This window comes from Balaenoptera acutorostrata, chromosome 2 (assembly GCF_949987535.1).
Source record: "Balaenoptera acutorostrata chromosome 2, mBalAcu1.1, whole genome shotgun sequence".
In the NCBI taxonomy this organism is placed as follows: domain Eukaryota; kingdom Metazoa; phylum Chordata; class Mammalia; order Artiodactyla; family Balaenopteridae; genus Balaenoptera; species Balaenoptera acutorostrata.
The window spans coordinates 164,932,559-164,950,089 of NC_080065.1; the positions used below are offsets into that span (position 1 = coordinate 164,932,559).

At 38.1% G+C, this 17,531-nt stretch overlaps 1 protein-coding gene across 1 annotated transcript in view; it reads left to right on the top strand.

The window, feature by feature from the left end:
* Positions 1 to 17,531, top strand: part of FAF2 (Fas associated factor family member 2) — a 61,313-nt gene that overhangs the window by 26,477 nt on the left and 17,305 nt on the right. Inside the window, exon 2 of the mRNA XM_007169731.3 lies at positions 9,868 to 9,936. Coding sequence (XP_007169793.2) covers positions 9,868 to 9,936 — 69 coding nt within the window. The remainder of the gene's footprint in view (positions 1 to 9,867; positions 9,937 to 17,531) is intronic.

Consider the following 17,531-nt stretch of genomic DNA (forward strand, 5'->3'; position numbering starts at 1 on the left):
AAAGATGTATTGGGAATTTCCAGAAAGGGGATTTGATAAGCAGCATTTTCCAGTCTTATTTGACACCAAACTCAAAAGAACAAAACCTAATTGTTGACCCTGGGCATAAAGGAGAAAAATTTTATGTACATCTATGAGCTGTTTCTTAGCTACCAGTAGGTACAGTGAAGAAAGAAGAGACTGGGAATAAGAAGACTGGACAGTTCTGCCACCCTCATGCTCTGTGACTTGGGAAAGCTTGTTCACTTTGCTAAGCCTCAGTTTCCTTTTATGCAAAATGAGGGGTTGAAATATTGTCCTCAATTTATCTTTACTCTTTAATGTGAAAATTGGAAAAATTCCAGATGTTTTATTCTCAGATGAACAAAAATTTTTTTGAAATTTTCCAAATTGAGAATTTATTGAAAACTTGTTGTTTTCTAACATGAATTAGTTAAATAATGGGAGGCAGTATAGCACAGGAGACAACCTGGACTTCGGACGTAGTTATTCTAGGTTTCAGTCTTGGCTCCACCACTTATCATTATTCTTAAACAAGGCTATTCTTACACAAGGTATATAACCTCTTGAATCCTTGGGTTTCTCGGTGAAAATGAGGGCTTTATTACTTACATTGCCTATTACATAGTAATAGGTGCTTAGGAAATGGAAGCTGCTGGTATTTAATTTGGTAAATCAGTAATTAAATGTGAATAATAAAGATCTGAGTGTAAGAGCTTTAGTTACAGATTAGAGCCAAGGTGTGATCACTTCACTTCCTGAAAGGACTTCAAATTCCATTTCTCCTGCCACTACTAGTGAGAGCATACTGCTTATTGCATAAAGCAAAGCTATCTGTGTTGCAGGAAAGAGAGAACAAAGATCTCTGTTTTTCCCCAAGTTTCTCTCTGGGAATAACTGAAAACAAGTTAAAATATGCATCCTCAACAAGCTAGAGCCAACAAGCCAAGTGGAATTTAGAGAGTACTTAGATTTCAACTCAACCTCCTGCAGTGTTTGTTTGTATAATAAACAGATGAGGTGTGGAAAGAAACACTTCTTAGGAAAGCACTCTAGTGACTACTGTAGAGTGATTAACTCTAGTTACCCAATCCCTATCCAAATAGTTGAATGAGACATCTGGTTACAACACTGTATGTCTATTGTTTGTGGTATCTTCCTTGAGTTATACTTAAGCAAGAGATAGATCGAGGATCACAATATTTCAGATGTAGGTTGCCAAGTGACGTTGACATCTACTATCATCTGATTTGGGAGGAGGAAGTTAGACTAAGGTTGGAATAGGAGAAGGATATAGAATGGTTCACACACATCCCTCCAATCTCCCCTTTGCATTTTGCTAGTTAGAGATTGATTGGGGTTCTGGGTCTTTTTTGCCCTAAAGATAAGTACAGCCTTTCTCCTACTAATGCTGTCAGTCTGTTACATTTGTGTAAATTGATGTAACTAAATGTAGCATTATGCTAAATCCTTGGGAGGGCAATTCATGGAAGAGGAGTTAGCTTTGAGGGGAGGCGGAAGGGAGAGATCATCTTGGAACAAGGGATGTTTCTCAGTGAGGCAGACTTGGATGGACCTGCCTGAATAGGGGATTTGTGGTAGACACTGGTCCTGAAAGATTAGAGGGAGAAGGAGGTGCCAAAGTTAAACTTTCTACGCATTGAAGCTCTTTTGTCCAGTACCATCTCAGGTCACCTCAGATGTCAGTAGATCTGAATGTAAACCTGAGTTCTGAAGAGCAAGCCAGTTAGGTGAAATTACAGATTTAGCTAACCTTTATTGAGCACTTACTGTGTACCTGAATTAGTGCGTGGTGTCTTCCACATAATTCTTTTTACCTGAATTAGTGCGTGGTGTCTTCCACATAATTCTTTTTAAAGAGTCTCGATATTCTCAACTGATAATGGGTATGATGGCACTATCTCATGGGATTGTTGAGGAAAATGTATAGTTCCTTACGCAAAGTAGGAATAAATGAGTGATAATGAAAAGAATAATGTTTAAAAACTAGAGAGAGATAAAGAAGTAAAAGTTGATCATTGGCATGAGGGCAAGATGTTCATTTAAACATTTTATACTGTATGCTAAGGCACTACACTAGGTCTACGGGATATAGAGATAAATGGGTTCTCTTTTCAAAAGAAAGTTCCTATTAAAAGAGAATTACAGGGCTTCCCTGGTGGCGCAGTGGTTGAGAATCTGCCTGCCAATGCAGAGGATACGGGTTCGAGCCCTGGTCTGGGAAGATCCCACATGCCGCGGAGCAAATGGGCCCGTGAGCCACAATTACTGAGCCTGCGCGTCTGGAGCCTGTGCTCCGCAACAAAAGAGGCCACGATAGTGAGAGGCCCGCGCACCGCGATGAAGAGTGGCCCCCGCTTGCCACAACTAGAGAAAGCCCTCACACAGAAACGAAGACCCAACACAGCCATAAAAATAAATAAATAAATAAACCCAAAGTTAAAAAAAATTAAAAAAAAAAAAAAAAGAGAATTACAGCCTGCTGAGTTCTAAAGAAATTAGTTTGGGAGGAGCTTGAAACCAATGACTGAGGTTATTAAATATAAAATTCCCTCAGCTTCTGTGTTTCACCTCTCTTCTGTAAGTGCTTATAGCCAAACATGTTATTGCTGAGGAGAGAACTGGTAGCAAAGCTAATACAGTGTCCCCAGCCAAACCTGTAATATTCTTTCTTTTTGAACAAAGCTGTCATTGCAAAGCTTAACTGGCACTGAAATGACTATTGGCTTGACACATTTAGTTTTTGACTCACATTGAAACCAACCCTATTCAATGTAAATTGGAGTAGCTCTTTTCAAGTGCATTTTAGCAGTATGTATCAAGAACATAAAAATATGCATATTCCTCTCAGGGAAAACTGAGAATGTGGGGGGAAAAAAATGTATATTCCTTGGCCCATAATTTTAACTGGATCCTAAGGGGAAAAATCCTAAATACAGAGAAACTTTATAAACAGAAATGTTCATCAAAGTGCTGTTTTAATAGCAGAACATCAGAAGCAGTTGTAACATCTATGTGTAAATTGTTTTAGCCAATTAGAATATTATATAACCATTAAAATGGGTATGGAGACTAATGCATAAAGGAGTACTTGGTATAATAAGTAAGAATGCTCAAATTTGTACATATCTAGGAGAGAAGACTCTCATAGAGAAGAGAAAATTGAGAAATCTCCCCAAACCTTGACTGTATGCAGTGATGTGTGAAAGGTGGGGCTGGTTAGTGGAAAGAATGGGGTGGAAAGATTGGTTCCCAAGCCAGGAGAGAAAACACCAGAAGAGTCCTACGAAGATCAAAAAGCCAAGGTGAATGGATTTTTGTCAAGATGCTTACAGTCTAGAAAGGAGAAGCAAAGCCCATTAATCAGTTCCCCCTGTATGTTTGTTTTTGTTTGTTTGTTTTTAAGTTTGGAAAGGAGATTGAATCAAAACTCTAAATCCTTTTCTTGGAATACAGGGAAGTGGTAGTGGTTGTGACCACAGGGAAACCTCTCCCTTCCTCATATTTCTCTAGTATTTAAACTGTCTTAACCTAATTTATACTAGGTTTTTTAAAGTACAAAACTGAGAGAAAACCCAGGTAGCCAACCCATGTCTAGGTTATGAGTACATCTGTTTTCAGACAGTGAGTGCCAGATGAATTCGTCATGTTTTTCATCTAACTTTTTGGAGAGATCACTGGTCATCCTACTGGCTAGCTTTGAGGTCAGGAAATCCATTCCTGCACGATGCATTTAGCATCATGATATAATGAATAAGAGTGCATTCATCTTTGGCGGTCTGTTTCCACTTTTCCTCCTAATTTTTTTGAACACTTTATCTTAATATTTCTCTTCTACTTCCACATATTATCCAGTCTTCTTGGCTCTGTCTTTACAATATAACCTCAATCTATCCTCTTCTTTCCCTTTTCACTGCTAGGATCCTATGCTAATCCAGCATTCTCTTTCCCTAGGATTCCTGTATAGTCTCCTTGCTGTTTCTTGCTCTCTGTCATGCCCTCTACAGTTAATTCACAAAGCAGCCAGAATGACTTTTTAAAAAATCTACATATGGTCATGACACTCCTGCTGAACTTAGAAGTAAGGCTCTGGGTTAGTGATTCTCAACTCTGACTGTACGTTAGAATCAGCTGGAAGCTCCTTCCCTTCCAGGAAAAAATTTACCTGTGCCTAGCCTGCATATTCAGAGAATCTGATTAAATTGCTTTTGTCGGGGGTGGGGCGGGGGGGAGGTGTCTAGATAGCTGTAGATTCCCCTCGGATGCTTCTGATATGCAAGCAAGGTTGAGAAACACGACCCTAGATGAACTTTCCCTACCCTGCCTACTTCTCAGACCTTATCTGCCAACTTGCCAAGCTTGTTCTGTCTCAGATGTGTGTCTCCCACCCCAGTTTTGTTTTGTTTTTCCACTTTTTTTTTTTTTTTGGCTGCGTTGGGTCTTCGTTGCGCGTAGGCTTTCTCTAGTTGGGGTGAGCGGGAGCTACTCTTCATTGCAGTACGTGGGCTTCTCATTGCGGTGGCTTCTCTTGTTGTGGAGCATGGGCTCTAGGCACACAGGCTTCATTAGTTGTGGCACGTGGGCTCAGTAGTTGTGGTTCGCGGGCTCTAGGCCGCAGGCTCAGTAGTTGTGGCGCACGGGCTTAGTTGCTCCGTGGCATGTGGGATCTTCCCGGACCAGGGCTCGAACCCGTGTCCCCTGCATTGGCAAGCAGATTGTTAACCACTGTGCCACCAGGGAAGTCCTGTTTTTCCACTTTTTAAATAAACTTTTTATTTTAGAATAGATTTAGATTTACAGAAAACTTTTAAAATTAGTATGCAGACTTCCCATATACCTTCACTCAGTGTTCCCTATTAACATCTTACATACTAGTTTGGTACATTTGTCACAATTAATGAACCAGTATTATTAACTAAAGTCCACACTTTATTCAGATTTCTTTAGTTTTTACCTAATGTCCTCTTTCTGTTCCAGGATCCCCCCTTACATTTAGTGACTGTGCCTTCTTAGGCTCCTCTTGCCTGTGACAAGTTTCTCAGACTTTTCCTGGTTTTTGATGACCTTGACAGTTTGAGGAGCACTGGTCATGTATTTTGTGGATTGTCTCTCAGTTGGGATTTTTGTGATGTTTTTCTCATGATGAGGCTGGAGTTCGGGGTTTGGGGAGAAAGACCACAGAGGTAAAGTGCCTTTTCATTACATTTTATCAAGAGTACATATTATCAACAGGATTTATCACTATTGATGTTGACCTTGATCATATGGCTGAGGTAGTGTTTGTCAGGTTTCTCCACTATAAAGTTAATCTTTTTTCGTCCTTTTCCATACTGTACTCTTTGGAAGGAAGTCACTATGCACAGCCCATACATACCTAAGGAGTAAAGAGATATGTTCCACCTCCTAAAAGGCAAAGTATCTATCAACATAGTTATTTGGAATTCTTCTGCACAGGATTTGTCTATTCTCCCCCATTTATTTATTTATTCAGTCATGTATTTCTGTTCATATGGACTCAAGGATGTTTATTTTGTACTTTGGATTATAACCTATTACTACTTTATTTTCTTGCTCAAATTGTACCAGCTTTGGCCATTGGGAGCTCTTTCAGTTGATTCCTGTATCACTTTGATGTATTCCCATCATTATGGGGTTTTTTGAGCACTCCTTTACTTTCTGGAACTACAGGATTCTCCAGGCTCATCTTGTGTATTTTCTGCTCCAGTCCTAGAATTAGCCATTTCTCCAAGGAACCTGGTTCCTTTTATTGGAGAACAGTATTAGAAACCAAAATCTGGGCATTATGTGTGCTTGCTATTGGGGTGTGTGTTGTTGCCTCTAGGCCCTCTCAGCTGATAGAGCAAGGACATACATGTGTGTATACTAAGCTAACTAGTTCTATATGCAACCATCTGTCTAAATTAAACTTAAAAATGAGTTGATTCAGATGTTTCCAACTCTCACCCATATGGATCATTCCAGCCTTCTCCCCTCGACTATCGGTAACTTCCCACTTCAACAGTGAGAAAACTGGCTCCCACTCTCTGTTTAATTGTTCAATTCCAGTATAAGTGTATGGATATAGTGCTTCAGAATGAACATATACAGTGAACCAACTCTGTCAACTAGAGCACAGTGCTTGTGTGCAGTTCCTTTTGCCTTTAGTCTTACAGACTTCACTCATTTCCAGAGTTACTTAGGTTAACACCTTTTCCTCCCACCCCATTCAGTGAGGTTGTTTCATATATTTTTAATACCATTAGATTCTTTTGTCACAGTCTGTGTTCCATCCTGGGATCCTCTCACCTTCTAAATTATTTTTTAAATTTCTGTACATTAAGGTTCACTCTGCTGTAAAGTTCTGTGGGTTTTGACAAATGCATAGTGTCATGTATCCATTTGTCTCAGAGTTTTTGCATTTGTCCTTTTGCCTGGAATACTCTTCCCACATATTTTCCCATGACTGGACCCTTATCTTTCATCAGGTCTCTCCTGAAATGTTATCTCCTTGGAGAGTCCTTCTTTGAGCACCCAATCCTAAGGAATCCCCCAGCCTAAATTTTTGTTCATTTATTTTCTCTATGTGTGTGGTTTGTTTTGCTCAGTCTCTCTGTAGTAGGATACAAGCCTAATGAGAGCAGGTACTGTATTTGTATCCTGGACATCTAGAATACCGGATCAGTGAATATTTGTTGATCTATGAATAGTCCTTTCCTAGCTTATTGCTAGTGCATGTTTTTCATACTCATCAGCAGTGACTGAAAAGCAGGCTTATTCAAGTTGGGCTTCTAGTTTACCCTGATTCACTACTTATACAGTAAAAGGGTTTTGCTTGCATTAGGTTAATTATTTCAGTATACTGAAGATGTGCAGTTACCCTGATTGTTCTCTCCTATAGTGTTTATAACCCCTTTTTTAAAAAGTTATTTTAATAAGTGACGTATAATCTCTGGTCCCACTTAGAATTGTACAGTACCATGGATTTCCTGGCCTGGCTGTACATTAGAATCAACTGAGGAGCTTTTCAAAAAACCCACTGATTCCTTGGCTCCATCCCTGACTTACTGATCTCCTGGAAGATTCTGCAAATACGTATTTTTAACATCCAGCTTAGCATCTAGTTCTGACTAGATGGAGTTTAATTAAAACCCCAGGGTATTAATGTACAATGAGTTTTGGTGAAATTTTCTAGAGGATTTCACTTTAGTAGCTATGATTATTGAAGCTTATACTAAAAGGTCTTTTTAACTTGGACAGACTTTTTCTGCAGCCTTTTAAGCCCTTAACTGTGTGCTAGGTACTGGGGAGCATTATATAGAGATGAATCACAGACACTGCTCTTAAGGAGCATGCATCCTCTGATAAGGCAGTAGAATGAGTGTAAATAGTCATAATAGATGATAGAAAATAATAGGTGCATAAGAGAGGTAGAAAACATTTTTAGTAAAGATGGAGTGGTCATTCATACCCTGAGAAGAAGGTAAAAGTAAAGTCCAATTCTTAAAGAGAATGTACAGAGAGGAAGTGGAACCCAGGACATCCCAGTTCTCTGCAATGGGCTGTAAGGAAATCAAAAGTTAAAGGGGATCCTATTACAAGCCAGAAGGCAATAGCCAAACTGGTAAGAGGCCCGCGGTGGTCAGGAAAAAATCCACATTGTCAGAGCTGTCAAAGCCAGTGGTTCTTAACAGAGCTCTAGAGTTCTTAACAGAGCTTTCCAGTTGCAGTACTGAAAATTTTGTAGTACTTTAAACATAAAAATATATTAGCAGGGACTTCCCTGGTGGCACAGTGGTTAAGAATCCACCTGCCAATGCAGGGGACACGGGTTCGAGCCCTGGTCCGGGAAGATCCCATGTGCCACGGAGCAACTAAGCCCGTGCAACACAACTACTGAGCCTGCTCTCTAGAGCCCGCAAACCACAACTACTGAGCCCGTAAACCACAACTACTGAAGCCTGCATGCCTAGAGCCTGTGCTCCACAAGAGAGGCCACCACAATGAGAAGCCTGCGCACCGCAACAAAGAGTAGCCCCCACTCGCCGCAACTAGGGAAAGCCCGCGCGCAGCAACAAAGACCCAGCGCAGCCATAAATTAATTAATTAATTAGTTCAGTTTAAAGAAAAAAGCAAAGTTTCTATACTACTTGTGTAATTTAAAAAAATAAACAACTGCATACCTAAAGAATGCAAACTTCAATTTTTGGTTTTTTTCTTCTAAGCTCTGGAAAGGATATTCAGATAGTCCAAATTAAATCCCTCATGTTGTATATAAAGGAAGCTAGAATTAAAACATGTTTGGTCACTGATCACAGGGCACAGAACCAAAGCAAGAATCTCAGGCTCCTGACTCACCAGTACATGTTACGACATTCTTAGCTGGCTGAGATCAATCTCTTTTCCCTGTTGCTTGCTGGTTATTAAGAGGAATTTCTTGAGGATAGAGACTGTATTGTATTCATCCCTATATCCCTGGACATAGTAAGTAATACACAGAATAGACAATAAACAGTAGACATGTGTTACATGAAAGGATGGATGGATGGGTTTGGCTTTTGTATTAGCCGTTGAAGGAAGGCTAGGATTTAGCTCTGTGGAAATTCTGGTCATTAGATGTACACGTAAGCTGTTAGATTTGTTGAGTATCGGACACCTAAAGGGAAATAGAAAATAATGTAGAAAGCTAGGTTGGGGCCACATTATAGAAACAATTGAATGCCAAGCTAAGGATTTTGGATTTTATTATCCAGTCAGCTGAAAAGTTTTGAGCAGAGAAATAACACACACACAGGGAAGTGGGGAGACCAGGGGAGGTGGGGAAGAGTTAGAAAGAGGAAGAGTAATTATTTTGACAGTTGACTTGAGGTGTCATTAAAGCTTGATTGAAGATGCCGGCTCAGGGAATGGAAATGTGGTTATAGATACAGAAAACAGTCAGAACTTGATTACTGATGAAGTGTGTAGTTAAAGGGATAGAGTACTCAAAGATGAGGCTGAGGTTCCAGATGTCATATTTGCCTGTATATTTTGGAAGGTGGTGATGTCATTAACACATACAGTGGTTTTAAATGATGCATTTGTGTTATTGGTGCCACATCTAGGTAGAAATGTTGAATAGGCTATTGGAAACGTGCTGCTAAACTTCAGAAGAGGTGACAGGTCCAGAAATTTATGTGTCATTTGAGTAGAAAGGGTCATTGAGGATTGCCAGGAAGAGGGAAAAGCCAAGGACACATCCTTAGGGAAATTTCTACATTTAGAGGGGATAGGAGAAGAGCCAGACAAGGAGATTTGGTCATAGACAAAGTGAAACCTGAGAATAGTACAAGGAGAAGGGAATAGGGAAAGTACATTTTGGAGGGAAACATCTGAATTACAGACTTCTTTTGATAAAAAGTTTTACACATTTTGTATTATAAGCTAGGTTATATACTAATAGGTAAAATGATGTAAGTTAGTGAAAGGCATTACATTTGCAGAAAACCTGCATTTTTATATCAGTATGTATTATAAACAGAATAGATGTTTAGCATTAAAGACTATTTTGCTGGGCGCAGAGGTTGAAGAAGTCTTTCATTTTTTAAACTTGAATTTGAGAGGATTTTGATCAAGTAGTCTTGAAAGCCTTGAAGTTTTAAAAGACAAGAAATTTTCATTTTTTTTGCTGTATTGCATCTACAATAACTGACTGAATAAATTCTGAATAGTGACGTTTTACCATACTTGAATATCTGCCTTCAAAACTTTATTTTCCCAGCGGTATTCATAAGTATTCAATTAGGGGTAAAAATATCCAATATGTACTGTTGGTTTTTCCCTAAGTAACTTTTTGTTTTTATCTTTCAGGATCTGACTGGCATAGAATCTATGGATCAATGTCGCCATACCTTGGAACAGCATAACTGGAACATAGAGGTATAATAGGATTCATTGTGAGCTTACTTATATTTCTTTTTCCGTGGTCTGATAACAAATCTCAAAGACACATGGTTTTTTTGTTTGTTTCTTTGTTTTTTTATGAATGTCTGAAAATTTTTTGTGAAAGGTAACTGTACCTTTTCTGCAAGGTCCCTCCTTTTGCAATCCATGTTAAGTTTTGAGATTTAGCCATTTGGATACATTTTAGCTCTGGTTCATTCATCCTGTGTAGCAGGTCTTCTCTATGAATATACCATTAAAAAACCCCACCGCCCTGTTAAGGCTTTTCCTTTCTCTACTGTCTTGCTATCACAAAGGAGCCTGCAGTCACCACGCAGGGCTGTCTCGGACGCCTGCTTCAGGGTGGAATTGCCAGTGGACGGCAGGTGGCACAAATTTTTTTTCACAGCAGGAATCTTCTCTCAATAGATGTTTTTTCAAATTTACAGCTCTTTAGTCTTTAAAAATAAATTTTGGGGAAAGGTGAAGATTATGATCAAAGTTTATAAAATCATAGAAAAGATTGTGACCAAATCCCTCAGTATAGTGTCCCTCTCTCTTTATTTTTTCTTAATTACTCTTCGAGAAAAATACTGGTTTTTAAATATTTGGTTTGTAACCAGATACCATCATGTGAACCTCTTTCTTACATATTTTATAATTTATTCTTTTGGATTTTCTAGATAGTTGTGTCATCTGCAACTGCATGATTTTTTTTCAATATATGGATCTTTCGTTTTTTTTTCATATTGAATTGGCTAGAACTTCAGAACAGTCTCAATTAATAATGGTAATAGCAGACATCTTGTCCTCACTATAATGCCTGTGATGTTTTATTATCAAGTGTGATGCTGGTTAGGTTATTGTTTTGAGATAGAACTACTAGAATGTAATAAGCTCCATGAGAGCAGAGTTTTTTTGGTTTTGTTAACTGCTGTATTCCCAGCATATAGATTTGATCCTAGTACATCATAGGCTCTCAAATATTTATTGACTGTTCTTCCATTCTTGGTATATTAATATATCAAGAGTGGATGTTGAATTTAATCAAGCACCCTTTTGATATCTGTTGAAATTACTGTTTAATTATGGTATATTATTTGAATAGGGTGCTGGATTTCTGAAAATATACTCCTAAGTGATATTTAGTTATTCAGCACTATTTTTGAGCAATTAAATTCTAGGCTCTGGCACTATGCCAGCATATAAGACTAAGTCCCTACTCTCATGGAGCTTAATTCTAGGTAATTTAACTTTGCAATAAATGCTATGAATAAGATGAGTATAGAAAATAGAGCAAAGAGGATCAAGAAAGTTATTTTAATAGGGTGGTCAAGTAAGGCCTTTCTGGGGAGGTTATATTTGAGCTGACACCTGAATGATGAAAAGGAATAATGAATGTGAACATTTAAGGGGAATGCATTTTAGGCAGAGGGAATGATGTTGCTGTGTATGATACTCTGGTGTTGTCTCCTTGTTAGGCTTTGATTTCAAGCATATGCTGGCTTTATAAAATGACTGACTTGATAAAATGGGTTGAGAAGCCTAGATAGCATAGATTTGAAAGAAAGCACTTGAAAACTTATTTCTGCCTGTTCTTTATTAACTTCTTCATGGTTTTCCCCATTATTCATAATCTATTTGTTGATAAGCTTTCTTAGAAGATGCTTTTTTCTTAGAGATTTCCAGGTTATTTAGCATAGGCTATACAAAGCAGCATATCATTTGCTCTCTTCTGTGTCTGTTCTGTTATCCTCTCTTCTCATTGTTTTTATTATGCTTATTTTCCTTTTTTAAAAACGAGACTTGCTGGAGACTATTTTATTTGTTTTGTTTATAAAAAGCTCTTATATTTATCAGTTCTTTTTTTTCTGTTTATTAAGCAAAATCTCTCTTTAATGTATTTTTTCATACTTTTGTAGGTTTATGTTCTTTTTTTTAGCATTATGATATTTGCAGCTTGGTTAATTTATTTGTACTCTTTCTTGCATTTAAGGCTGTGAATTTTCTTCTGAAACTGTATTTTAAAAGTTTTCATTTTCTTCTTTGGCCCAAGAGTTATTTAGAAACATATATGGAATTCCTAGTAGCTTGCTTTTTTTTTGTTTATCCTTTTCATATTAATCTTTCATTTTATTTATATAATTTAATATTTATATATTAAGGTCCTTGTCATTTAATCACATTCCATTATGAAATATATATTTTTTAAAAATTAAATACTTAAAATTTAGAGAAAAATACAGAGATAAAAGGAGCCACCATGTACCTACCAGCCAGCTCCTGAAAGCAGGCATTTTGCAATACTTGTTTCAAATATCTTTTAAACAAATATAGATAAAATTGAAGCCCCCATTGTCAGTTGCTTGCATGTCATCCCTGTCTGCACCCCCTCCCTTTCTTTCCCTTCTTTCCTAGAAGTAACCACCGTTGGCAACAGTGGTTGTCAAGGAATGTGTTTTTTGTGGGATGAAGGTTTGGTGTCTGTATTCAATCAAGCTTATTAAATGTACAATTAAAATCTGCTGTTTCTTTTTTTTCTGGTTACTTAATAAGACTACTTGACATGATGAACTTGAATGTGGTTTTATAGATTTCTTTATTTTCCATTGGTAGTGTCTTTGTTTTTTCCTAATTACAAAACCAATACATGTCTGCAAACAATTTAAGAGTTTATAAAGTTGAAAATGAAAGTTCTTAATAACCATACTTGAGATAAATACTTTTGATGTTTTAGTATATGTCCTTCCAGACTTTCTTACGTATACACCTCTGCTTAGTGTGCTGATAATATTAGCTTTCCCAATGTTAATAACAAATATATCAAAGAGAATGCTTTTCTATATGCTGTGGGAAGCCAGAACATGGTGCAAATAAAATGCATTAATAAATTCTATGTTTATTTGGTGGGGGAGACGTTCTAACTTTTATATAGTTTGACTATTTTATTTGATGCATGAAGACCTATGGCCGTTAGAACTTTCTTGTAATAATATATCCTTTGTTAATATCAGATGATGCTTTTTACTTTAAATTCTAATTTGGTTTATTACTATTGCTGTCCCTGCTTTATTTATTTATTGTTTTACAATTAATCTGGTATAATGTCAACCATGCTTTAACCTGAAATGACTTATAGAAATATTAAAAACTTGTTGCAAAAATACCCATGCACCCACACAGGAAAAGAATTCCAAAGTATTAAGAAGAAAATGCTCACCCTTAATCCCATCATTTCATGGATAGCTAGTGTTAAATTTTAGTGTATATCCTTTCAGACTACTTTTGTTTGTTTATATGGCTATGTAGATTTATATATAATTTTCTTGTTACACAAATGGGATTATGCTATATTTACATTTTTTCACTTTTAGTAACTCATAAAAATAATACATAAAATACATAAAGATAACTGTCGTTTGAAGACATAACAGATGGTGGCCAATAGGCACATGAAAAGATGCTCAACATCACTAATTATTAGAGAAATGCAAATCAAAACTACAATGAGGTACTATCTTACACCAGTCAGAATGGCCATCATTAAAAAGTATACAAATCACAAATGCTGGAGAGGGTGTGGAGAAAAGGGAGCCTCCTACACTGTTGGTGGGAATGTAAGTTGGTGCAGTCACTGTGGAAAACAATGTGGAGGTTCCTCAGAAAACTAAAAATAGAATTACTGTGCTATCTAGCAATCCCAATCCTGGGCCCATATCCAGATAAAACTATAATTCAAAAAGATGCATGCACCCCTGTGTTCATAAGCAGCACTATTCACAATAGCCAAGACATGGAAACAACCTAAATGTCCTTTGACAGATGAATGGATAAAGAAGATGTCATGTATATATACAATGGGATACTACTCAGCCATAAAAAAGAATGAAATAATGCCATTTGCAGCAACATGAAGTTCAAACAAAGCCTAAGATTAAATATGAAAAAAATCCTGCTCAAATCATTTGCCTACCACTATTTTTCAGTCCTACACCCCCAACATAGCAATATTAACAATTTCTTTTGCTTTTTTCCCAGATATTTTTGTGCCTGTCTAAAAATATGTATATTTTTCTCCAAAGAGCTTCTATTTATATGGGCTGTATCTATTGATATCTATTACCATATGACAAATTAAAACTGAAATTTTTCTGTTTATTAATTCACTTTAAAAATAATAAACCTGGGACTTCCCTGGTGGCGGAGCGGTTAAGAATCAGCCTGAAAAAAAAAAAAAAAAGAATCAGCCTGGCAGTGCAGGGGACATGGGTTCGATCCCTGGTCTGGAGGATCCCACATGCCGCGGAGCAACTAAGCCTGTGCGCCACAGCTGCTGAGCCTGTGCTCTAGAGCCCATGCTCTGCAACAAGAGAAGCCACCACAATGAGAAGCCCGCGTACTGCAATGAAGAGTAGCCCCCGCTTGCCGCAACTAGTGAAAGTCTTGCGCAGCAACGAAGACCAAATGCCAAAAAATTTTTTTAAATAATAATAATAAATAAATAAACTCATTACATGTTAACATAAATGTTTGCAGACTTTTTTGTCTGGCCTAATAGAAAACAGCTGGATTTTCATATTCACTTCTGCTTGTAATCTTTTGTGATATGTAGTTTTAGTTGAAGTATGTGAAGAAAATCGGGCTTCACCCAGGTATGTAGTTTACCATTTTAACCATTTTTAAGTGGCATTACAATTTAGTGGCATTAATTTAATTACATTTACATTGTTGTTCAACAATTACCACTATCCGTCTTTTTTTTTTTTTAATTTATTTTTGGCTACATTGGGTCTTTGTTGCTGCGCGTGGGCTTTCTCTAGTTGCGGTGAGCGGGGGCTACCCTTTGTTGTGGTGCGTGTGCTTCTCATGCAGTGGCTTCTCGTTGCGGAGCACAGGCTCTAGGCGTGCGGACTTCAGTAGTTGTGGCACGCAGGCTCAGTAGTTGTGGCACAGGGATTTAGTTGCTCCGTGGCATGTGGGATCTTCCCAGACTAGGGATCGAATGTCCCCTGCATTGGCAGGCAGATTCTTAACCACTGCGCCGCCAGGGAAGTCCCACCACTATCCATTTTTAGAACTTTTTCATTGTCCCAAACTGTAACTCTATACGCATTAAACAATTTACTTCCCATTACTGTCTCCACCCAGCCTCTGGTAACCATAATTCTACTTTCTGTTACTATAAAATTTGACTATTCTAGATACCTCATATAAGTGGAATCAGACAATATTTGTCCTTTTGTGTCTGGCTTATTTCACTTAGCATACGTTTTCAAGATTTATCCATGTCACAACATGTATCAATACTTTATTTTTTTATTGTCAAATAATATTCCTTGTATGAATATACCACAATATCTTTATCCATTCATCAGTTGATAAACATTTGGATTGTTTCCCCTTTCAGTTCTTGTCATTAATGTTGCAGTGGATATTAGTGTACAAGTTTTTGTGTGGACATATGTTTTCATTTCTCTTGGGTATATATCTAGGAGTGGAATTGCTGAATCACATGATAACTATGTTTAACCTTTTGAAGAACTGCCAGACTGCTTCCAAAGAGGCTACACTATTTTACACTCCCAGCAATGGTATACGATGGTTCCAATTTTTCCACATCCTCACCTACAACTTGTAACATCTGTCTTTTATTATATTATAGTCATTCTAGTGGTTATGAAGTAGTATCTTGTGATTTTGATATGCATTTTTCTGATAGCTAATAATGTAGTACATCTTTTTATATACTTCTTGGTCATTTGTTTATCTCCTTTGGAGAGATGTCTATTCAGATCCTTTGCCCATTTTTAAATTGGATTGTTTGTCTTTTCAATGATGAGTTGTAAAAGTTCTTTATATATACTGTAGATACTAGATGACCCTTATCAGATATATGATTTGTAAATATTTTCTCCCATTCTGTGGGGTTGTCTTTTGACTCTATGTTAGTGTCCTTCAGTGCACAAAAGTTTTGAGTTGTGATGAAGTCCAGTTATGTATTTTTTTCTTTTATTGCTTGTGCTTTTAGTGTCTTATCTAAGAAACCATTGCCTAATCCAGGGTCACAAAGATTTTCACCTATGTTTTCTTTTGAGTTTTATAATTTCAGCTCTTGTATTTAGGTTTTTGATGTATTTTGAGTTAATTTTTGTATATAGTGTGGTTTAGGGGGTCAGCTTCATTATTTTGCATGTAAATATCCAGTTGTCTCAGCCTCGTTTGTTGAAACACTATTCTTTCCCCATTGAAGTGTGTCTTAATATTTGAAAACATGAAACCTAGAGGACTACCTGAAGTTAGCCACATGGCAAAGTTTAAAGCCAACTATCAAGGTTAGAGGGCACACAAGTCCTCCAAAAGACCACCCTCACTTCTTTTTTAAATTTTTTTTATTTAATTAATTTATTAATTTATTTTATTTATTTATTCATTCATTCATTCATTTATGGCTGCGTTGGGTCTTCATTGCTGCCTGTGGGCTTTCTCTAGTTGTGTTGAGAGGGGGCTACTCTTTTGTTGCGGTGCGCAGGCTTCTCATTGCGGTGGCTTCTCTTGTTGCGGAGCGTGGGCTCTAGGTGCACGGACTTCAGTAGTTGTGGCACACGGGCTCAGTAGTTGTGGCTCGCGGGCTCTAGAGTGCAGGCTCAGTCGTTGTGGCGCACGGGCTTAGTTGCTCCATGGCATGTGGGATCTTCCCGGACCAGGGCTCGAACCTGTGTCCCCTGCATTGGCAGGCAGAATCTTAACTACTATGCCACCAGGGAAGTCCCCACCCTCGCTTCTGACAGCAACTGCAAGTTCAAGGTGTTCCTAAAACCACCTGCAGGTTTGATAATTCACTAGAAGAGCTCACTGGAAGCTATTATAACTCATGGTTACAGTGTATTACAGGGAAAGGATACAGATTAAAATCAGCTAATGAAAGAGACACTTAGTGCAGAGTCTTTTTTTTTTTTTTTTTAATTTATTTTTGGCTGTGTTGGGTCTTCGTTTCTGTGCGAGGCTTTCTCTAGTTGTGGCAAGCGGGGGCCACTCTTCATCGCGGTGCGCGGGCCTCTCACTATCGCAGCCTCTCCTGTTGTGGAGCACAGGCTCCAGACGCGCAGGCTCAGTAGTTGTGGCTCATGGGCCTAGTTGCTCCGCGGCATGTGGGATCTTCCCAGACCAGGGCTTGAACCCCTGTCCCCTGCATTAGCAGGCAGATTCTCAACCACTGCGCCACCAGGGAAGCCCTAGTGCAGAGTCTTGAGTTCTAAACACAAAGATTCCTTGCTCCTCTCATGGAATCAGGATATGTTACACTCCTGGCACAATTGTGTGACAATATGCATGAAGTATTACCAACCAGAGAAGCTCACCTCAGCTTCGGTGTCCAGAGTTTTCACTGGGGCTTCATTACACAGGCATGAGTCATTTGATTGGTTGCCTATGTAATTGAACTCAGTCTCTAGGTTGACTGATACTGCATTACCCAAAATCCCCAGCCTAAATTACATGGTTGGTCTTTCTAGGGTGGTCAGCCCTACCCTAGGATCCCATAGCAAAAATACTCTTATCAGGTGTGACATAGATTATCTCCAGAAGTCGAAGGC